Raw genomic sequence first — 22,683 nt, forward strand, 5'->3', positions numbered from 1 at the left:
TGGCCGGGCTCGTTTCTCAGGGACGAGAGCGGAGCCGTGAAAGTCTCTGCGTTTGGCTCCATCTCTCGTCCAGCACGTGCTCTCTGCAGGCTCACCCACACACGTCCACCAACGAGAACGTCCGTGAAACATGACTGAGCGTCGTCCTGCTGTCCTGGCCGTCAAAAGTGCAAGGACCCCGCCCCCAGACCTCCTCAGAGGGGACTCGACAGCCACCTCACCTCTGTCAGCGCAGGGGCAGAAGGGGAGACAGAGAGTCTGTGGTCACAGGGTGACACTGAAGCACATTTCAAAAAGGAGGGACCACTCTGTCCAGGCCAGGAAGAGAATCAGAGATTTCAGCACAAAAGTGAGAAATATCCGTGGGGCCAAAACGTTACAAGAAAAGTCAATAAAAATCAAAAGGTTCAAAATATAGAAAATCCTGGCAGCCAACAGATATAAAAATAGCTCATGAGAAAATACTGAAAGATCAATCCTCCAGCAGAAAAACAGGCAGAGGATGTGAGCAGACAGAACCCCAAACAGGCATAAAACCATGAGTGTAAACTTTGGAAAGTTCAGGCCTGCCTCTGGGGGGGACTCCAGGGGACTTTCACTTGATACTTGTTCTCCTCTGCTGCTTAGATTTTCTACAAAATCAGTCTCTTTATCATCAGAAAAAAAAGAAAAGCAGATCTCATCAGCACCAGGGGAGCCGTCCAGGCCTCCAGCGCTGCAGGATGGCCCCTCACGGGCACTAGTGAGTGCTGGGGGCCCGGTGTGGCCAGCACCTGTGTGGCCCCCAGATCGGCAGGGACATGGGCCATCAGCGGCACGGCTGCAGGAAGAGGCCACAGCCCATCCTTACCATGTTTCCTGCTTCCTCTCCATTCTCCTTCATATCGAAAGAAAGAATTCGGGTAAACGTAGACTCCGTAACCTGAATGTTGAAAGGAGGGCGCACAGGTGAGCAAGAGACACAGGTGACCCGGCTGATGACCAGCAAGCACTGAGGTGCGGGCCGTCCCGGGGGCTCCTGCAGGTGTCTGTGGCTTCACCCCCAGTGAACTCCCCTGCCCACTGCTCCCTAAAGCCTCAGTTCGGGTCACGACTCTCCCTGTTCATCTGTTTATGCACCAGACACGCTGAGCACCTACTCTGTGCAGAGAGGCCCGGGGGAAGGCAGGCTAGGAGTGAGCGCAGGGTCCTTGAGAGGAGCGTGCGGGTTGGTGGGAGGGTGGACGGGTGTGCGCAGGGGTGGGGAGCCTTCCTGAGAGGGGACATTTGAACTGAGCCGAATGAGCTGGGGGTAAGTGAGGGCACGAGGGGAAGAGCTGTCCCGGGCATCTCTCTGCAGGGACCTCATCCCCCCAGTGGCCTCCTGTGCCCTCCGGACAAAATCCACACTTGCACCCAAGGAGGGCCTGCCCATCATCACTTCTTGCCACTCAGCTGCTGGGCGCAGGGCCCCCTCCCCACCAGCCCCCCTATTTCAAGGCCAACTTGGGGCGAGCGGCTCTAGGGAAGCGTGGGGTTGCCAGACTCTGGTATCTGCCATAAACGAGACTCGGGTTCTACCTGAAGTTAAGAGGTGTGGACTCGGATCTCTACGGCCCCGTTTTTTTCATTCTATGAACAGGTCCTATCAAACCTCCTCTAACCGCGCGTCGGGGACGTCGGCAGGCGCAGTCAGAGGAGGCGACCCCTGCCAGGAGGCAGGGACACCCAGGGCCGACTCGGTTCTTGCCGGCTGGGTCTCCAAGACACGGCCGGTTCTGCTACTCTGGGCCCGGGACCCCGCCCATCCCGCGGGCACCGGGGCGCGCGAAGGCGCGTCCCTCCCAGATCGGGGGCGACAAGGATTCCGGGGGTTGCGGGCTAGACTCGGGGGAGGCGCGCGTGGGGAGCCCCGCTGGGCTTGGGGACCGCGGGTTCTGGACTTCCTGAAGTGAAAGTGCGGGTGCGGGGACGCGCAGCGAGCGTCCGGACCTGCCAGCCTCCCTCCCATCCGGACCGAGGCCCGGTAGGGCGCAGTCGGCTGTTACCGTCCCGCGGTGGCCACGCCGGCGGGTCTCGGCGCGCCAGGCGGGAGCTCGGGCACCCATCACGGGCGGACGCCATCTTGCCTCTAGAGTTTCCCTTAGCAACCTCCTAGCACTCCTCCATTGGCTCGTTGGTCGCGAGGGGGCGTGGCCTCGGCCTCAGTCTCTGGGCGTTACCAATCTCTGGAGCGGAGCTGTCTGGGCCCGGAGCCAGAGGACGCGACTGCGCTTGCGCAACGCGGCGAATTTCCGCCGCTTACATCCCTTCCGCCGACGTGACCGCCCCGCCAACGGCCTGGGCGCCCGCACCGGAAGCGGAAATGGTTGGAGGCTCTCGGCCCCGCCCCGGCGGCCATCTTGAAGGCCCGGGAGGCGGTGCCGCGCAAGACGGAGCGGAAGTGCTCGGCTGCGTCTTCCCGGACCGAGCGAAGCGCCGGCGCGGCCGCCACCCGCGTCCTCCTTCTCGCGGCCCTCGGGAGACCGCGCTCGGCCGCAGTGGACCGCGAGGTGCCGGCGGGCGGGGCGGGGCGGGGGCCGGGGGCTTGGGGGCCGCGCGCGGGGCCGGGGCCGAACGGGGCCCCTGGGGTCGCCGCGATGACCGGCTCCCGCCCCCCGCTGGCGCGTCCTGGAAGGGGTCGGCCGCCCGGCCGGGGCCGTGGGGCCTCGGTGTCCTCGCCGAACCAGGGCGGTCTGCGGGATTTGGGTTGGAAGCGTCGCGGTGGACTTGGGTCTCTCGAGGTCGAGTCCTGGCCATTCTGCGAACCGAGGATTCCGAGCGCTCGGGTCGAGCCGCCCGACGGCGCCCCGCGTGCTGGCCCCAGAGCTTCCTCCGGAAACTTGCCCTGGGCACTGGGCCTGGGAGCGTCCCGGGACGCCTGCTGTTCGGTCGGCTGGGTCTCACTTCTGGGGATGTGTAAGGTGGACCCCCCCGGGGCCCCCGGTTCTGGTGGTGCAGGTGCGGTGTGGTCAGGGCCCGGTGGAGACGGGAAGGTGGTCACGCCCAGGGGAGGGAGCAGCTGGCGGCGGGGCTTGGCCGAGCGCTCGAGTGGATGAGGTCTGGAAGGGCATTTCAGCGGAGGAAACAGCATCAGAGGGTGAAAGTGTGGGAAATTACCACGCTGGGGACCCAGGAGGAATGGGGAGGGGGGATGAACGGAGAGGTAGTGGGAGCCAAACAGTGGGTGTCCCGTGCGCCGGGCGGGACTGTCCTCTGTGTGATGGGGGCCATCTGAGGAGGGAGGTCCACTCCACAGACAGGTGCAGTGATGACTCTGGAACTCTGTACGCAAATCTGCACACGTGATACTCCTGGTCTCCGCTTGGAATGGTTTTGTCTTGTTTTTGCCTTTGTTTTCTCGAGGCTGAGGCTGAAGCAGTGACATCCAACAGAGAGCTTACCCCCTGCGAGCTCTGTGCCGGGCCCTGTGGGCCGTGGGGCTGGCAGTGGTCAGACGAGGCTCCCCCTCAGGAAGCTGGCGTTCTAGCAGGAGGCAGTAGAGGGAGAAAGCGGAAAGCAGTCAGGAACGACCGTCACACGGAATAGAACAGGGTGACGTGATGTGAGGGACCGGCACCTGTTGGGCAGTCACAGGGCGCCTCTCTCGAGGAGGCGGCCTTGGAACAGCAGAGGGAAGAGGACCGCAGACGCCCAGCCCTGCGAGGGTTGCCCCGATCGGGCTCGGGAACAGGTCTGACGTGTGTGAGGGAGACCCGCTCGCTCCCTCCCTCCCTCCCTCGGCCGCCCTACGGGCCAGGCCTGCTGCTGATGCTGGCCGCTCACTCCCACAGAGGCCCGGGAGGGGCCTGCGGTGCTTTACAGATCCGAGTGGGGCCGGCCGAGGTGGCCTGCGGGTCACGCCATAGACAGGCCGTTTGACTCCAAAGTTCACGTTCTTAACGTCGCCGTCGGCAAGCTCAGCCACGGCGTGGAGCCGTGTGTTACCACGTATGTCGTTTGCCAGGTGACCTGAAATTGGCTGTTTTGTTTTGGGAAGATTTTCCACACGTTCAGTTGAAAGAATGAGACTTAGAAGCGGTCATTTCTGTTTAGGGCACGTACTTTAAAGGAATAGCCAGGTTTTTCTAATGTTCATCTTAATACCTCAGCTCAAGTAGAAGCGTTCTAAAGGTAAACACTTTGGTCATAAAAAAGTAAAATAAGGGGTAATTTGTATGGAACCGCAGGATAAATGATGTTACTGATGTAGCTTTCTGCTGGCCTGGCTCTGGCCTAAAGAGGGTGGCTGGCTGTCCTAGGTAACAGGCTCTAACGTAGCCCGTTTTAAAAACTGGGCTTTTTCCCAGTTGAACGTAAAGACAAACCTTCTCAAACGACAGGACTAGGAGCCACAATTCACCTGTTCAGTTCAGCCTCGGCTCCCCTGAGAGCAAAGGGCATTTCTCAGTCTCCTCCGTGGCACTCCTGGCACTCCTGCGCCCGCTAGCCTAGTTGGCCCCCTCCACACGGTGGCTCCAGGAAATGGTGTTACTGAATGACAGACTTTTCAGCACAGATGTGATGACGTGTGTGGTGGGACTGCTCAGGTTATTTTAATACCTGAGTTGTACAGTTGACCCTTGAACAACACAGGTTTGGACTGCACGGGGCCACTCACGTGTGGATTTTTTTCACGAGAAGAGTACTGCGGTACTGCACAGTCCGTGGTTGGCTGAACTGCGGATCCAGAGGCCGACTGCAAAGTTATACTCGGCTTGCCGACTGCGGGGGGCCGGCGCCCCTAACTCTGCATTCTTCGAGGGTGTCAGCTGTAAAGGGCACGTTGTTCCACGTGGGACCCGGGATTGCATCGTGAGCCTGCTGGCTTGCTCAGTGCACGTGGCGAGGACGTGTCGGCGGGCGTGGGTTCAGGCCCCAGCCCCGCTGTGCGCAGGCCGGGCGACGGGGCAGCTCGGGCCGTCGGGAGCCGCGGTTTTCTGTCTGAATGGGAAGGGCTGCTGTGCCGGCAGGTGCCATCTCCCCGATGAGGAAACTGAGGCCGCACAGCCGTGCCGTGGTGCCAGATCGGGAAGGAGCCGCCCGCAAGTTTGCGGGCAGCGAGAGCTTTGCTCTGGCGTCTTCACCAGCTTCAGGCTGGCAGGGCCCTCCGTCCTCTGCATCCTCTGGTCCCGAGGTTCAGGCGGGGGGTGTGCTGGGCTGCAGGAGCTGAGGTCAGAGCTACTCTTGACTTTGAGAAGTGGCTTAAACTATTTGGGGCTTGATCCTCTGCTGTGGAATAGGGGTGACGATGCCCTTGGCTTCCCTTAGTGACCTGGGTTCTCGCAGGCTAGATGCGCGTGGAGTCGCACGGCATGTTGAAATGGTCAGGAGCAGATAGGATTACCTGCACGCACAGATAAGGAACTGGGACGCAGACGGGCGCTCAGCTGAGGAGCCTGGCCATGGCGTGGGGACCGGGTCTGGGAGGACCTGGAGGTGCACAGCTGGCACCGTGGGCAGCGGCCTGGACGGAGGGCAGGGCAGCTCCTAGAGAAGTGGGGGCACCAAGGGGAGCCCGAGGAGCGGCAGGAGGAGGTGCTGGAGGCCGGCGAGCCCCGGGGAGGCTTGGGCGCCGTGGCCCGTGCTGTGGACCGGCCCCGGGAGGTGGACACAGGAACGGGGCCACAGGACTTGGCCGTCAGCGAGGGCGGCTCCTGGGGACCTGCCGGAGGCGTGTGAGGCAGGTGACATGAGCAGAAACGGAAGTCCACCCGGTGCTGCTGCTCCGCGTGTCCCATGCCTTCCTGGCCCTCCACCGAGGCGTGTTGCTGGCGGGTTTCTTTTTTCTGGGTGACGGGTGGTAAAGACACACAGAAGGAAGCCACGGCGTGGATGGAACAGTGACTGCTGAGGAGACCTGCTTGACGGTGCTGATGAAAATGGGGCAAAATGATCCAGTCCTTGAGCGCTTTTTATTGAATTTAAAAGTGTGTTGTATTTTTCTTGTATACAGCATGTCCGAAGGTGACAGTGTGGGAGATTCCGTCCACGGGAAGCCTTCTGTGGTGTACAGGTTCTTCACAAGGCTCGGACAGGTTGGTTTTTGGGTCACTGAGTTGCAGAAACATTTAAATGAGACTTGACCCTGGGACGTTTCCCTGGGGCGTAAGTGTGCTGGCAGCCCCCGCAGGGTGGGCGGCACCTCCCTGGGCCTCTCGTTCACCCTCTCGGAAACTTTTCCCGTTGCCGTGCGGGTGCTGGGTCTCCTGAGGTTCAGGCCACGTACTTGTCTTCTGTGTTTTTTTCCAACAACTTTTAAAATGTGAAAACCATTCTTAGCTCCTGGGCGGGATGGAGCTGGCGGCCCCTGCTCTGCCCTTGCTGTCCCCTCGGCCCCTCTGGCCCAGGCCTGCGCTCCGCGGTGGGAATACCCCTTGGGGCTGCAGCGAGGCCTGTGGGTTCTGCAGGAAGGAGTCTGACTCAGTGAAGAATCGCACAGTTTGGTTCAAAACTAAAACTGTCTTGATTTTTAAAATTAAAAAATAGCGTCTGGAAAAGTTCATAATTATTGAAGCCAGGTGATGGGTACATGTAGGCTCATATCCTCTCTCATGAATGGTTGAAATTTTTCATAATTAAAATCTCAAAATTAAATTTAGACTACACACGTGTATATTAATTACACACACACGTACACGTGTATGTAGGCACACATGTGCACATATGTGAATCTAAGGATTAAGGCAGTCAGCTCTGCAGCTCCTGGGTGGGCTGGGACCGGCTCCGGGGGGAGCGGGCTTTGGGACGGGACCTCGGGTGGAGTCCCACGTGCAGGGTGGTGACATTCTCCTTTCTCTGTCCCATCCTCTCGGGGGTTGAAGTTCAGCCTCCCCACGATGGCCCCTCGGGCCGATGCTGTAGGACCACGTGCTGCGAGAGGTGGTTCTGTAGTATTTTTGCTTAAGGGGTGGACTTGCCTCAGGAAGCACTGCAAATCTTGGATTAATTGCAGTCACCGCTTAGTGCCATTGACTTAAAGTCTGAGGCAAACGCTGGCAGGAAGTGTGCTCTGCAGAAGGAATTGCAGGGTCTCTGTAACTTGGGCGCTCTCGTTCCAGATCTATCAGTCCTGGCTGGACAAGTCTACGCCATACACGGCTGTGCGATGGGTGGTGACGCTGGGCCTGAGCTTCGTCTACATGATCCGAGTTTACCTTCTGCAGGTCGGTGGCGGGTGGCGGTGATGAGTCACCACATTGCGGTGTTGGCTGGGGTGTCGTTTTTCCTTCTGTCGCTGGATTAGGTGGGTTTACGGTGAAGGAAAGGGTCTCTAAAGATCATTTTTCAGTTAAGCACCAAGCATAAGAAAGACTTCAGTGACTGTCTTTAAAGGGGGGTTGTTTACATCCCGTCCTGAGTTCCTCGTATTCTCTTGCTGGACTTCCCAGGACAGTCTTGGTGTCAGCCGGGCTTGGTGAGGTGACAGCGCTCTCCAGTGTCCTGGTCTGCACAGGGGACCTTCTGGCGCTCCCTGACCCTGCCTCACGCGGGACTTCCGGGGGCTGGGGACTCTAGGGACAAAATCACCTGGACTGGCCACCCCATTCCCTGGGCGCCGTGAGCCGTGCTGGTGTCCGAGGAGGGCCGGGTGGGGTGACCGAGGGTGGCACGGCTCCTCCACGGGACGGACGCCCTCCCTGCACCTTTGGTGAGTGCCAGGCTCCTGGACGGGAGTGCTCTGTAGGTCCTGAGAGGAGGGCAGCTCGTGCTCCCTCGTGCCCAGAGGAAGGAGGCTGAGGCTTTTTCTCCCGCTCCTTGAAAGCAAACACCTCCTTCCAGGTGCTTCCCAAGGTGTAGGAGTACGTGTGTGCGTAGATGGATACTTCACCTGCTGGATGCTATGCTGCGTCCAGGGCTGTGGGGAATTCTCACCTAAGCTAAGTGTAGAGACCTGTCCTTGGATGGTATTGTGTCTGCGTTCCTACAAGGAAGCCTCGCCCTGGCTCGGCACAGAGGCGGTGGGGCCCCGGTCCAGCTCTGCAGCAGGGTGTGGTCTGTATTGGGTGTCTACAACTGATGTTCAGTTTGCTGTGATCGGCTCTAGACTTTTTTAAGAAACTGGACCTTGGTCCATTCTTAATGGAAAGAATGACCTAGAAACCTTGACTTGGGGGATTTGGGTGGGGGCATCTCGTACGGGTTGGTTTTCCTGTGCTCTGAGCTGAGTCTCTGCCCGACTTGGCATCCCTTCAGACTCAGCCCACCCTGCGGAGCTGTGTGAACATTCAGCTGTTAATGCTTCACATTTAGGTTTTTGTTGTTTGACTTGAAAACGTTTTAAGGCAGAAGGGGCTCATCTTGTTTGTGTGAAAATGTTTAGGCTTTTACAGTTGGTCCTGCAGTGCAGCTCTGGTTCTGATTGGATGAAGTCTCTCCTCTTAAGAGCGAGTCACGTGGCATGTGTGCCCCCTTCTCTGTGCCGCTTGAGGGGGGTTTGGCTCCACGACACTTTGCTGACTCGTGCTTGGTTTCCTGATTTTCCGGCTCTGGATTTCTTCTGGGCAAACGTTATGAACATTCCTGACACAGTGTGTGGTGGTGTGAACCGCCCGCCGGAAGGAGCTCGAGCCCTAGTGTCTCAGGCTGGTCCGGAGCCTGCGTCTGGGTCAGGGGCCGCTGGCCGAGGGCAGGGCTTGTGACCCGGGTGTGCAGCTCGGGCGTGAGGCTTTGTGAAGCACCCCCGTTTTTGCTGCCTTCCGGGGGGCTGGTGGCTTTACATTCTGGGTGCACCTAACGGGACCCTTGAAAACGTTTGCTGTGTGGATCGTGGCTTATCCACTCTCAGGACCCCTCGGTGCCGTTTAAGATAAACTGTCAGCGTGGATGGTCACTGCACTTTGGTCACTTGTTACGACTCCACGTCCTGGTTCAGTCCAGACAGGGGATGGGTTCAGGGTGGCCTCACTGACCGTTTCTCCTTCTCTTCCAGGGTTGGTACATCGTGACCTACGCCTTGGGAATCTACCATCTAAATCTCTTCATAGCTTTCCTTTCTCCAAAAGTGGATCCTTCCTTAATGGAAGATTCAGGTAGAGTAGAGACTGTCCACTTTGTTTGGGGAGAGTTGTGGTCTTTCTATACTTCCCAGGATTGCTCCATTTTCTCTGGAAACATTTGAAATCTAAATTTTGGGGACTGTTCTCTGGGTGCTTAAAATGTACCTGCAACTTCTGTGATCCTGGCAAGTTTGTGGAACGACTTGCTAAGCCCTTGTGACAGTCCCAGGAGGCAGGCGCTCCTGTCACCCCCGTTTGGCAGATGAGGAAAGTGAGCCGTCGGGCTGTGGAACCTGGCGAGGTCCCACGGGGGCGGGGGGAGCCAGGGCCTGCTTCCTGGGTAGCTGGCCCGTCCACGTCCCCTCCACGCTTGCCTGTTAGGTCCCTTTCTCACAAAAGCAGGCTTCCACGGCGGCTCCGCGTGGCTGACTGAGGCCACTGGCCCCCCGATGTCCCCTGAGGGCGATGGGTGGAAAGGTTCGTGGCTCTGGCTGCTCCTGGCGTACCTGGGCCAGGTGGGGGCCTTGGCACACACCTGCTGGGCCAGCTGGGGGCGGGGATGGCTCACGACCAGATGGTGAGGCCTCCATTCCGGCACGTCGCAGCCACTGTTGGGAAAACCCGACGCAGCTCCAGTGGAGCCCGAGGAGTCAGAGGCACAGTTGTTAACGGCAGAGGCACACTTTACGCAGCCTGTTCGCGTCACGATCGGAGCCTGTGTATTTTTTTCTGTGGAGTATTTGATGAAAATAGCAAAGGAAACAACCCTTTCGTTTGGTGCTGCACTGGGGGGATTAGGAAACAAGAGGCCCTTTCAGTAGGCCTCAGTTTCTCCATCTGTTAACTGGGGAGGGCACCTTCCCGCATGGGGTGGGAGGCGGCTCGCGGCTCACTGCAGAGGGTGGCCGTCCTGAGCCCAGCGCGCCTGAGAGTGGATGCACGGCTCCCGCCTCTGTGCTCTCGTGGCCTGTGGACGTTCATTCTCCCTGTACCTCGTGTTGTACAGTTGACGCGTTCCTGAAAATCGGCGTGTGGTTGAATTTTTACTTGATCACTTAAAGTGGCCTTAAAAAGAAATTCTAATACAGATCTTCTAAAGCAGTGAATCAGTTTCTAAATCAACTGAAGGTTCCCATTTTATGTCCGGTTAAAGGATGTAAATCTGTATGTCACGTATCAGGCCTGCTGGTTCACAAGCTCTAGGGAACCTTAAAAGGGCAGCGGTGGAAGTGACAAGGTGCACTGCCTGCCTCACCTCCGGGTGACATTCTGCCTTTCAGACGATGGCCCCTCGTTACCAACCAAACAGAATGAGGAGTTCCGGCCCTTCATTCGAAGGCTCCCAGAGTTTAAGTTTTGGTGAGTCACTTCCTAACGGTGGTTGCGAAGGGCGCTCGTCCCCACGCATGGCCGTGAGACGGGGGCAGGCGCTTCGGTCCCAGCGAGCCAGCAGCTTAGACCCCTTGGAGAAACGCCAGTTCTGTTGTGTTTCCTCGTTTTGAATGTTGACTCAACCCAGAACGTGAAGCGTGCCTGCTGGGCGTGGAGGGGGTCACGGGGCCTTGCAGTGCCCACCCCCCTCCCAAGGTGACACCGCTGCACCTCGATGCTGCAGAAAAGAGGCTGCTTCTGGGGAGGCGGGTCCCGGGTATGTGGCACACTTGGCCTCGGGGGGACGCTGCTTTGTGCACGGTGGCCCGAAGGGGGACCAGCTCTCTCCCCGCTCGGTCCTCGGGGTGGCCTGGGCGTCCCCAGGCCTCCTGGAGGCAGTCGTGTGTGTGACGTTGTGACAAGGATGAATGTGACAGGAGGATGGAGGTGACCCGCTAGTGTGTGTGTGTGTGTGTGGGGGGGGTAGTCTGTGAACGTGTCTGTCCTGTGTTGTCACAAAAGTGAAGGCAAAGAGCTGCCGCCCTTCAGCCTGTCCTCCTGGTGCAGGGGCGGCCGTGCAGGCGCTCGGCGAGTTCCCTGTGGGATGAGCGTGAAACGTCGGGCCCGGGGCTGCCCGCCCTCTGAGGTGGCGTTTGTTCTCTAGGAAAGGGAGACCAAGGGGGATTTTAAGTAGGGCTGTGACCCTTATGGGTTGGGCTCTAAGCTGGAGGGAGGGTGGCCCTGAGGCCTGACTCCACCTGCTTCTCCTGGGGACACTGCTCGGCCACTGGGGGACGGCCTGCTGGGCGTGTGGGACTCAAGCCTTGAGGCTCGGGACTGGATTTCTAGACGTGGGCCCCAGCAGCACATGGGGGGCATCTGCATCTGCCAGCTGCCGGCCTGGGCAGTGCCAGGGCCCCCACTGCTGTTTTACACTTTATGTAATTTCAGAAAACTTCGAGTGTTCAAGGGACTAAGAACGCTGTGTCCGTGGTCAAACGTAGTACGTCAGACATGCCACACGCAGCGCCCAGCCCACTCCGCAAGTGGAGACCCACACCCTCCTCGGGGCCGCCGTCCAGCACTGACCTTCTCTCCTTACGTTAGGCATGCAGCAACCAAGGGCATCCTGGTGGCCATGGTCTGCACCTTCTTTGAGGCATTCAACGTCCCGGTGTTCTGGCCCATCCTGGTGATGTACTTCATCATGCTTTTCTGTATCACGATGAAGAGGCAAATAAAGGTAAAAACCCAGATGGTTCTGCACTGTGAGACAGTGCCACCCGGTACTGGTAGCTTTGGGAGAGCCGGCTCGGGCCCGAGACACGGGAGGGCCGTGTGGACCCTGCTCTCCCTGCAGGTCTGATGGGTGTGGTGCCCGCTCCCCGCCAGCACAGCACAGCCAGTTAACACCCTCAGGTCTGGCACGTCATACTGCGGGACAGTCGGGGCCCAGGACCTGCCGGATGGTGTGTTCTACCAACATCACCCTGGAACGGGCCTGGCCAGACAGGGCGGTGCGGCTTCATCCTGGCCTCCCCCCACCACAACCACCTGGGCCCGGGTGCCGCCCATCCCATGTCCCCAGCTCAGTAGCGCTAGCCCGTCCGGCACACGGAGCGTCACGAAGCCCATCCCACACCCTCAGGGTTTCCAGCAGCTCGGCCGGCTCCGCTGGGCAGTGGGGGGATGGGGGCATCCGCCGGAGCTCTGTCTCCACGCCCGGTATGTGGAGAAGGTGGGGCTCAGAGTTGGAGGGAAGGTGGGTCACGGGGAAGCCGTGCTGAGACGCGTCTGCCTGTCCCCAGCACATGATCAAGTACCGGTACATCCCGTTCACGCACGGCAAGAGGACGTACAAGGGGAAGGAGGACGTGGGCAAGACGTTCGCCAGCTAGACGTGGCCGCCCTCCGCGGGCCCTGGACGGCCGCAAGTTGCTGTGACGCCGTCTTCTTTCCTCATATAAAGTAGTTGATTACAAGGGAGTTATTTTCTTTTTAAAAAGGAGCTTCAATTATTTGTAACTGAAATATCAGGTTCTTGAAGAAACTGGCATTTAAACCGAATCGCGTTGATTTATTTTCCAGTGCCGGTCAGGCGTCCAGACGCCGGCCTTGCAGAGCGCAGGCTGGGTGGACAGCCGGGTGGGCTGGTGGGCGGGGGTGGGGGGCCGGGCCCGCGGAAGGAGCCAGGACGCCAGCTGCCGCCTCCCAGGACGCTCACTGTGGCCACGGAGGACGCTCGCCCGTCCGTCCGGCGCATGGAGGAGATTCTGCAGCAACTCCGGGCTCTAATGCCGGTTTCCGAATTTCATCTCGCTAGAGATGTGTTGAGTTGGCCTCTATCATAATGACTCAAAACTTCGTTCTTAACTACCATGATTGCTTCTGAGGGCCTGGAATTATAAATATATATATTTTAATTGTTTGAGATTATTTTGACACATTTCTTTGATACGTGAAGGGTTGTTTTAACTTAAACGTGTTCTCATGCAGCAGCCCCTTTTCAGAAACACCTGGCAGGAGCAGCCAGTTCTGTGGCTTTTAACACATGGCTTCCCACTTTCTACGGGGAAACAGCTCTGACCTGCATGTCAACTTTTTTGATGTGATAAAAACCAATACTCGTAAACATTTTACCGAGTGACTTTTTAATTCCAACTTCATTAAAGACAACGTCCCTGCTCGCCTGTAGTCTTCATCTAACCCGCTACGCCTCCGGCACTGTGAGGGCCTGGCGGGGGAGCGTGGCCTCCCTGGAGGGCGGGCTCTGCTGCTGAGGCCGCGGCCCAGACACCGGTGGTCTGTTCCCACTCCCTGCTGCAAGCGCCGTTTCCATCTGTCTGCGGGTTTCAGACATCGAGTGTTTACCGCCTGGCTTTTCTTTTGCCAGTTTTTGCATAGCTGAAATTGAGCTCCTCTTGCTTTTAAGAGGCCGTATGAAGACCATTTGTGTACCTGATCCTGAATTTTAACTTCATGTGTAAATGATGTCCAAATCGGTACTTTTATTACCACATTATGGCACCTGAGGTGTTCAAACTCTAGACTTTATTTTGTTTTTCATACTGTTTTCCTGGTAAATGCACAGGCCTGAAATACGGGAAGTTGCGGGTACTTGGTGAGTGTGAGTAAGGGGTTTTGGGAACCGTGGAGCCTCCCCTGGGGCTCCTGCCTGTCCGGAGCAGGGCCCACGGTCACGGCCTGCGTCTGGGGCTGACCTCTGCTCACCGAGGAGTCTCTGTTCCTGCATCGCCGGGCCCACAGAGTCACATGGAGGGAGAAGCGGCCTGCAGGGGCCCTGGGAGGGCCCCTTTTCCGTTCACCTCATGGCGCTAACACACCAGCACTTCTGTGGAATTGGTGCTGTAAGGATGCCTACGGCAAAGTCCTGTCTCTGCACAGTTTAGGTAGATCTAAAAACCTGAAAATAACAAAAAAGGTGGCAGGAAGTGTGATGGACACAGCAGTGAGCTGGTGTAGGCAAGCTGGCCCACCACCAGCTTTGGAGACGGGTGGCCTCAGTGGGTCAGGCTGACTGGGGCCCACCAGGCGCTCCAAGCAGGAGGAGACCGCTCGTGTTGAATGGCCAGGACGCACACTTCCGTTTTATTTATTTTTAAAATTTATTTATTTTTGGCTGCATTGGGTCTTTGTTGCTGAGCGTGGGCTTTCTCTAGTTGTGGTGAGCAGGGGTTACTCTTCGTTGCGGTGCGTGGGCTTCTCATTGCGGCGGCTTCTCTTGTTGTGGAGCACAGGCTCTAGGCGCGCGGGCTTCAGTAGTTGTGGCACACGGGCTCAGCAGTTGTGGCACACGGGCTCTAGAGCGCAGGCTCAGTAGTTGTGGCACACGGGCTTAGTTGCTCCGCGGCATGTGGGATCTTCCCGGACCAGGGCTCGAACCCGTGTGCCCTGCATTGGCAGGTGGATTCTTAACCACTGCGCCACCAGGAAGGCCCTCCATTTTCTAAAACGGGAAACAAACTTGACATTTATTAGAAGGCACCTGCCAAATGTGTTAGGGGGCGATCACGGCTCCTTGCTTTCCGGGAAGGGCTGTGCCCCCTCGCCCCAAAAGCCAGCTCTGGTGACAAGGGTTAAGGTTTGTGGGTCGTTGGGGCTGGAAGACCGACCACGCCGGGAAGGCACGCCGCTGGTTCTCAGCGCCTGCTCAGTCCTGGCCCGTCTGGCCCCGCCCTCACTGTGTGCAGGGTGTTGGATAGAAATGACCGGTTTGGGGAAGGGAGGGAAGTTCTGTTTAAGTGCTGAGCTGTCTGGCTGGCAGCCATGCAGGCCCTGCCCAACCTGCCCTGAAGCCATTTCACGGCCAGGTCCAGGTCCAGCGCCTGTCCTCCTCGGCGGCTGGCACGGTATCTTATGTGACAAAGAATAAAAGACTTGAGAGTTTCACGATTTCTGTGCAAGTAAAGTCAACTTGTCAACCTTGAGAATAAACTTCCTCCGGACATCAGGAAAGACTCCTGGGTTCCTCCCTCCGTCGGGTCAGCGGTAGTGCCGCAGGTAGACCAGCTTCTGGGGGAGGAACTTCTCCCTGCAGAGGGGACACTCCATCTGTGGGGGGAGGAGGAAGGTCACGGGTTGTGACCCCTACAACCCCGGGGGTCCCTCCTCCACTGGCATCTCCAGTAAAACACGGATGTACACATGTCTCTATTAAGACAGAAAAACATTTTTTTGAGATGATGCAGGCAGTCGGGGAGCAGAGCAGGGACGGTGACCAGCGAGGAGATGGCCAGGCCACGGGTGACTTGGGACAAGGGAGGGCGCCTGGCCGCGGAACGACCGTGGCTGCCCTGAGCATCTCGGAGTTGCTGGGTGTGAGCTCACGGGGCCCCTGTCCCCACCCTCAGGGCCGGGTCCCTCCTGGCCCGGGAAGGTCAGCCCCTTGCCTGCCAGGCACGCGTGTGCCCCGGGGCCTCGCGGAGTGGCCTGGACCCCACGGAGGAGGCTGCAGCCACCCACACCCTGCAGGCCCTGAAGAAGGCTCCTTGGGCAGCATGTGGACGGGACATGCCAGTAACGAGGCGGGCTTGGCCTTAGGCCCCAAGGAGAGACGGGGCGGAGGTACATGGGGGCCCGGGACCGGCCCCTCCCTGAAGCCAGCGCAGGGCTAAGAGGTGGCAGAGCTCCCTGCTCTGGCCCCCTGGACCCCACACCCTGAGATCTCGAGGCCGAGCAGGCGGCTCTCGCTCCGAGGGTTCCCAGGTGGGTGGCCGGGGCCTGCCTTTTGGGAGCGGAGCCGCCACAGCGGGCTTCCGGCCACCGCAGCTCCCTGCCTCCAGCCCAGCCGGGGGCTTTTAAAAACAGGCCCCCCACCCCCACCCCGAACGAGCGCGGCTGTGGAGGCAGGCAGCGGGCCCAGTGCAGCGGGGGTGGCCCGGGGGCCTGTGCTCAGGACGCCCACCTTGGTGTCGGCCCAGTGGGTGATGCAGCCCCAGCAGAACAGGTGGCCGCAGGGCGTGGCCGTTGAGTACCTGCGCTCCTCCAGGCACAGGGTGCACAGCGAGGTTCTGGAAACTGCTCTCTCCTCTGCGTAGCTCCTGGCAGGAGAGGGGGGACGACGGGACAGAACTGAGCCTGAGTTCCGTGTGGCGCTGGGTAGCCCCTGCCCCGGCGCAGCCCTGCGCACCTGCGGTGGGACAGGCCACGCTGCGGCCTCCACTCCCTCTGGGCGCGCTGCCTCTGCCGGAAGCCGTAGAGCTGCAGGCCCGCGGCCAGTGCCAGGTGCAGCAGGGACACGAGACCCAGCAACCTGTAGCTGGCACAGGCCCGAGGGTCCTCTGCGAGCGGGTGGCGGACACGGAGCTGTCAGGGAGCCGGGTTGGGAGGGGGGACAGTCACATGATCCGTTGGCACGAGGCACTGAGTGGCCCAGGGGCCAGGCCTCCCCTGTGGGACGAAGCCAAGGCCTGCCCTCTAGCTGTGGGATGGGGCAGGAGCGCCTGGCAGGCTCTGCGCTGGGCGGCAGCCGGGGGGGGGGGCGCAGCTGGACAGCTCAGGGCCTCACCCCCCGCGGGAGCCCAGCACTGAGCGAGGACGGCCACGAACCTCGAAGCCTGCAGTCACTAGGCTGCAGGCAGGGTGTCGCGGGGAGGGGGGACGACCAGGCCCCCAAGCCTCAGAAAAAGAACTGGCAAAGAAGCCTGAGCAAGGGCGCCCAGTGGGGTGGGGGTGGGGGCGCCAAGCGTGGCACACCCGCTACTCAGCCCTATGGGAGGAAGAGAAGCTCCAGCTTCTAGCAAGGCACCAACCACCCGGGTGATGTTCTGCAGCTGGGACTCCCGGCCACGTCCCCCAAGGGAAAGCTGCTTGCCCCCCGCTTCTGTCTCCTTCCCCCCAGGGAACGGGGACAGTCAGGTCAGCCAGACTGGCCAGAGCTCGGAGCCCGAGAGGCAGGGCCCTGGGTGCCTGTGTAGGAAGAGCCCCGTGGCAGCCCCCAATGCCCTGACTGGGTTGAGCCCGTGCTTCCAGGCTCCTCTGTGGCAGCAGCTTAGCAAACACCCTACCTAACAGGTAGAGCAAGCGCAGTGAGGACTGGGGCTGGGCTGAGGAGAGGGGGTGCACGTGCCCAGACAGCACTGCCAAGGGAGCCTGGAGACCTCCGGGGAGGCAGGGGGCCCGAGAGAAGGCCCTCCGGATGAACCTGGGAGCAAGGGCATCAGCTGAGACTCAGGAGGGTCGGAGTGCCTGCGGTGGGCGGAGCCCAGGGGAGGCTAGCGGGGATGCTGGCGGCAACAGGGTCGCTGTAGGGTCACCATCGGGATGTCCCTACACCTGACCCTCTGTCTAGGCGGCCTGGAAGGGTGGGCATGGGGCCCAGAAGCCGGGGCCCCAGGCCTGCGCTCAGGGTACAGAGTGGGGCGGCCACACGTGCTGGCGGCAGGAAGACAGACTCGCCCTACCTCAGGGTTTATGGAAACCAGACTTCCGCAGGTCTTTCAGCAAAACGGGACCTGACAAGACCCACGTTTCCAGTGGAGGATTTCAGCTCCGGCCCTGTGACTGTGCTTGGGGACAGAGGCCCCGAAGAGCAGTCCCCTGCAGAAGAGCGGGCCCAGGCGGCACCTGTGACTTACGTAGGTGATGCCTGTGAACCTCTTGGCCAGGTGGTAGAAGGCGCCATGGATGTAGAACCAGGCGACGTGGAGACGCTGGAGGCACCCGAGGCCCTGCCTGAGCACCAGCACAGCCCGCAGGAGCGTCCCCTGCTGCTGTTCCGTCAGGGCGGCCGTGCACCGGCGCACCCAGCGCCTTGCCCCCGACTGGCCACGGGCACCGGGGGCCAGGCTGCCCTGCGAGGGCCAGGCGCCGTCGCCATCGGCCTGCAGCTCGTGCTCCAGGTGGAGCAGGGCCTTGTCCAGCAGGTAGGGCAGGACGGTGTGCAGCGCCACCAGTACCCCGCGGCGCAACCTCGAGGGCACTCGGCCCTGGGTCGGGTCCACCTGCACGATGCTGACGTACTCCTCCCCGAGGGTCTGGTAGCCTGTGGGGAGAGGGACCGGGGAGAGAGACAGGCAGGGACCTGCCAGCGACCTCCTTCTCTCTACCGGGTCCCTACGATCCTCACAGCCCAGGCCCTGTGACAGGGCTCAGCGCTGGGACCCCTCTCGGGCCACGGGTTCAGCCACGGAGAAACGGTCCCAGACAGACATGACGGGTACTTCAGAGCTTCCAGAGTCCCCGGCCTGGGCTCAGGGCCTGGCCTCCCACCTAGGGAAAGGGCTCGGGGTCCCCTCCTTCCCTGAGGCTGCATGCGGCCCAGCTCCGGGGACACTGAGAAGCACCTCCAGAAGCTTCTCACTCTGCTGGCAGCCCCTCTCCTGTCCTCTGGGCTCGGCGTGTGTTGTGGGCCTTGAGTTCCTGCCAGGGGCTGCTACCTGCCAGTGTAGTGAGGCCAAAGTAGGCGACATCCGACACCAGCTCAATCTCTCTCCTCCACTCCAGCCACTTCTTCGCACCTGAGAGGAGGAACCACGTCATTTCTGAGGGGTTGGGGCGAGGGTGGTGCAGCGTAAGGATTAGGAACAAGCCTCCTTCCTGCTGCCAAGGCCCAGCCCCATCACCCTTCCACGCGGCCGAGACTGTCCTAAACCACACTCTGCTCTCTCCCTGGCCTCCTGTGCTGTCCACTCTGCTCCATCTATACCTGCCTCGCCTGGCCCACTGAGTATCCTGAGAACTTACCAACCTGCAGCCACCTTCCCGTCCAGGACCCGCCTGGGCAACTGCTCTAGAGCCCAGAAGGGCCACAAGGACAGTGTAGTACGGTGACCAGGAGCTCAAGCCGAGACCACCCATCCAGCATCAAATCCCAGCTCCCACACTGCTGGTTGTGACCTCAGGAAGTTACAAGATCTCTCTGGAATCCCCACTTCCCTGTCTCTAAGGAGAGGACTAGCAGCAGGTCCCACTCAGAGAGATGTGTTGAGAATAAAATGAGTTAACGTTCTGAAGCACGGAGAGCAGTGTCTGGCACAGAGTAAGTGAATGTGTTAGCAAAACGAATACACGGGCCATTTGTTCTGATCGTGTCGGGTCCCTCTCCTGCTCAAAACCTGCCCATGGCTACCCGCCCGAGTCTACGGCCCAGCCTCGCTTCGGCTGTTCCGAAGAGGAGAACGCTGTCGTCTGGAATCCACCCCACGCTCTTGCCCCTCCACTGGGCTCCGACGCCGCTGCTCCACGGGAGACTCCCCGTGTCCCCAGAGCCGTGGACTCTTCCACGCCTGGTGCCTGGCCCCCACCCCCGCCCCCGGCAGCAGGCGGCAAAGCCCGGGGCGCTCGCTCCTTCCTTCGGCTCAGGTCTTGGGGGGGCGAGCAGGGCCTGGCCGATCCTGCGGGGGGCTGACCGGAGGGCCTGAGGCTCGTCGGCCCGCTTCGCGCCCCAATGGCCTCCGCGGTCCCGCGGGGGCTCACCCGCGAGGCTGTGCAGGGCGCCGCCCGCCGCGCTCCGCAGCCCGCCGCGGTAGTAGTCGTCCTTCTGCGCCGCGCGGACTACCTCCGGGGGGCTGGCGGCCGCGGGGGCCATGGCCTAGGGTCGCGGGGCCGCGGGGACCGTGGAGACCGGGGAGATCGTATTGACCGGGGAGATCGTGGTGACCTGGGGCTGCGGCAAAGCGGATAGCCACGCCCACGCGGCGGCGTCTCAGGACGGCGCTGGGCTCGGAGTGCGGCGCAGACCTTGTGCGTCACAGACCTTGTGCGTCACGGCGCGCGCGCGTCTCGGGGCGGTGCCTGCGGCGGGGCGGGGCTGACGGGGGCCAGCGCGTGATAGGGCCGTGGGTTCCGTGCGTGGTCGGTACGGGGCGAACGCGGCCCGGATGAGGAGCGGGCGCAGGGCGGGAGGGGGCGGGTGCGCGGGGTGCGGGGTTGAGCGGCGCATGGTGGCGAGCGGCTGCGGGGACAGCCCCCAGGTACTGCGAGAGGCATCAGAGCTAGAGGGGGTGTGCCGACGCCCCGTGGGGAGGCACTTGCCCGCCCCCTGGGGCCGGAAGTAAGGAGGGTGCTCGTCTCCATCCCTGCAGTGCCCTCCGCGGGGCGCTGGCACCTCCTGTGTTCTCATCCCCGCGACCCCCACTGCGGGCCCAGGAAAGGTGCTCTGCGGCCTGGGGCGGGGCAGGGAGCTCTGATTCTTGAACCGCGGTGTTTTTACTGTAGGCTGCCCAGGCCCCACAAGTGCAGACCCCTGACCCCTCCCAGCTGCTCTCAGAGGAGGGACCGAAGAGGGCCTGGGGAACTTGGAAGGCCATGCACCAGAGGGGACAGAGCTAGGAGAGCCCGGCGCCCAGGCACAGGCCACAGCTGGACTTGAGGAGGGGCCTGGGGGGAGGGCAGTGGGAGGAGGCAGTGGGGGGTGCCCTGAGGGCTCTGGGTCTGGAGCAGGTCATGGCATCTGTGTCTGTGCCCCAGTGGAGGGGGTGCAGGGGTACCCCAGACAGACCAGAGGGCCCTGTCCTGTGGGCACTAAGGGGAGCCGTGGGCCCAGCAGGAGAGAAAGAAGGCAAGTGGGCTGAGGGGGTGGGGGAGCCACGGGGCCCCCCTGACTTCGGCCTGGAGGGCGTGGGTTGAGACAGGCTGCAGCTCTCGGCCTCACTTCTGCTCCCATATCTGGGCGTCAGCTGTGGGTACGTGCACAGGCTGGCACGGCTCAGCGACACAGAACCAGGCCTTGGGGACAGGCTCAGAGCTCGTTGGGCCTCCACCAGGGGCAGGCAGGCACCTTTTAGAGGGAAGGGGCAGGACCTGCATGGTCCCGCAGTGCCTTCTGCTACCGACGCCCCCGTGTCCCTTTGGAGCGGTGCCCCTGTCTGTGTACCCAGTTTCCTAGTCGCAGAGGCCACCTGTTGCTTTGGTTTGCAGCCAGGGGTGGGCCCTCGGGCGGGGGCCAGGTGGAGACACTGAGGCCTCACAAGTTTCTGGCCAACTAACAGGCTGGCCCCTGAGACCCCCTGGCCTATGGGCTTGCATAGATGGATGCAGTGTCCACCGGCACCAAGTCAGATCTGGAAGAGGTCTTGTCCCCTTCCTCAGGGTCACCGGCTGGCTCCTTAGGGACGCCTGAGGGGTGGGGCCTGCCCAGGGCACCTCCTCCACTGGCTGGTCCCGGCTCCCTGCCCAGAACTGCATCTTCCCAGTCTTCTAACCAGCACAGCTGTACTGGGCAGGGCAAGGCCAGAAACAGTGTTACCAAGCGTCTGTCCTCGGGGATGTGCGGCCTGGGGTCCAGCTGGGTTCAGATCTCCCCAGTGTCCTCACTTGCCGTGGGGCTGGTTGGTTGGGGTTGCCGCTGGCGCCCCAGGGCTCCTACTGTGACTTGAGTTTGGGGTCAGAGCCCAGAATGGCCAGCAGATGGTGCCGTGGGCCCATCTGCTCCACCACGTTAGCGGGTAGAATTATGGATTGGGGAGTGAGTTTCACCCCAAAGAGTGAATCTGGATCAGAACCAAAGGAGAACAGAGTGACGACTCGCCGGGTGCAGAGATGGCCGCACGACTAAGGAGGGGGACGAGATGGTTTCAGAGGGAAGTCGGGTGGGAGGGACAGACAGAAGTCCCTGCCTCATCAAAAGTCAGCTCTCCGGGTCCCCTGGCAGCCAGGCGAGCCGGAGCCCTGTGCGCTGCCCGCTGTGCTCTCGGGTTCTGGGATTACGGACGGACTGGAGGGATGAGGGCTCTTGCTGGAGGCCTCACCGCGTGACTTCTGACCTGGCTCCTGGGACAGCAAGGGGAAGAGCCGTGTGGACTTCGGGGAAGCAGCCACCCGCGCCGGGCAGAGGTATCTGACCGGGGTCCAGCCCCAGCGTGGGGCCCTCACGTCCACTGCTGTGTACAAACCGAGCGTGCTGAGCCAGGAACCCGCTGTGACCTCGGCTGTGTGACCTCATCCACTGGGACCTCTCACACGCACTGTCTGACCTCCGGGCCTCAGTTTTCTGGTCTCCGGAATGGAGATGCCGATACAACGAGCTGATGTTTATTAAGTGTGTCCTCTGCGCGCATCGGCAGACGCAGGCTGCGTCTAAGCTCGTACTGCTCACCGCACAGCAGGCCAATAATAGATGAGTTGTTGGGACAAGGCATAATGACTTTATTCAGAAAGCCAGCAGACCGAGAAGATGGTGGGCTCGTGCTCCAAAGAGCCATTGTGCCTGAGTTAGAATTCAGGCTCCTTTTGTACTAAAAGGGGAGGGAATAAAGTCAAGCATTTCCTGGTTCCGGTCAGCCTCCGGAGGGGATATGTGAATTTCTTCCTCCCTGCAGTCATTCACACGTGGGCCTGGTCAGGATGTTTCCTGTGAGCTAAACAAAGGCATTTTAGCTGAATGCTCATAACCTGGGAAGCAGGGTTCCCAGAGATGGGCCACTATGTAGAATTTACACTTACAGGCAACATCCCTGTAGTGGTTAACTTGTAGTAGAACACAAATGTTCCTCCCGATTACATCACCACCAAATTCATTCACTTCCTCCCATTGTCAGATCGCTCCCTCCTCCAGGACGTTCACTGAGCCCGGCTGGGGGTGGGGGTGGGGCGTGGCCCTGCTGCACCCCTCACTCTCCCAGCTCCCCCGCTCATCTCCCAACCTCCCACAGCCCCACCCAGCAGACTGGTGGGCAAGCCAGTGGCCAGCTGGTCTGTATCCCTTTCCTGGGAGGCCGGCTTCGCCCGACACGGGCTTCTTGCTTGGGTGGCTGCTGTGCCGTGGAGCCTGGCTCGGGAGCACCTGTCGGGAGAAAGGAGGAGGGGCAAGGTGGGTCAGCTCGAGACCCCTGAT

At 60.8% G+C, this 22,683-nt stretch overlaps 2 protein-coding genes across 5 annotated transcripts; one reads left to right on the plus strand and one right to left on the minus strand.

The window, feature by feature from the left end:
• The first annotated feature begins 2,376 nt into the window (after nucleotides 1–2,376).
• On the plus strand, nucleotides 2,377–13,074 carry RER1 (retention in endoplasmic reticulum sorting receptor 1). The gene is made up of 7 exons (XM_036855692.1): nucleotides 2,377–2,531; nucleotides 5,975–6,056; nucleotides 7,080–7,184; nucleotides 8,951–9,050; nucleotides 10,298–10,376; nucleotides 11,496–11,631; nucleotides 12,197–13,074. Exons 2-7 carry the CDS (start codon nucleotides 5,976–5,978, stop codon nucleotides 12,284–12,286), a joined length of 591 nt encoding a protein of 196 aa, XP_036711587.1. The 5' UTR covers nucleotides 2,377–2,531; nucleotide 5,975; the 3' UTR covers nucleotides 12,287–13,074.
• Nucleotides 13,075–14,229: 1,155 nt separating this feature from the next.
• PEX10 (peroxisomal biogenesis factor 10) lies at nucleotides 14,230–19,564 on the minus strand. 4 transcript variants are annotated; one of them, XM_036855653.1, is made up of 6 exons: nucleotides 19,326–19,564; nucleotides 18,287–18,367; nucleotides 17,486–17,892; nucleotides 16,039–16,214; nucleotides 15,884–15,949; nucleotides 14,230–14,960 (listed from the first exon to the last, which is right to left on the minus strand). In XM_036855653.1, exons 1-6 carry the CDS (start codon nucleotides 19,435–19,437, stop codon nucleotides 14,819–14,821), a joined length of 984 nt encoding a protein of 327 aa, XP_036711548.1. In that variant the 5' UTR covers nucleotides 19,438–19,564; the 3' UTR covers nucleotides 14,230–14,818. The 4 variants fall into 4 exon arrangements, with proteins under 4 accessions (XP_036711548.1, XP_036711557.1, XP_036711569.1 ...); XM_036855662.1 differs by having other exon boundaries at nucleotides 15,814–15,949; XM_036855674.1 differs by having other exon boundaries at nucleotides 14,936–15,059; nucleotides 15,814–15,949.
• Nucleotides 19,565–22,683: the final 3,119 nt, after the last annotated feature.

This window comes from Balaenoptera musculus, chromosome 1 (assembly GCF_009873245.2).
Source record: "Balaenoptera musculus isolate JJ_BM4_2016_0621 chromosome 1, mBalMus1.pri.v3, whole genome shotgun sequence".
In the NCBI taxonomy this organism is placed as follows: domain Eukaryota; kingdom Metazoa; phylum Chordata; class Mammalia; order Artiodactyla; family Balaenopteridae; genus Balaenoptera; species Balaenoptera musculus.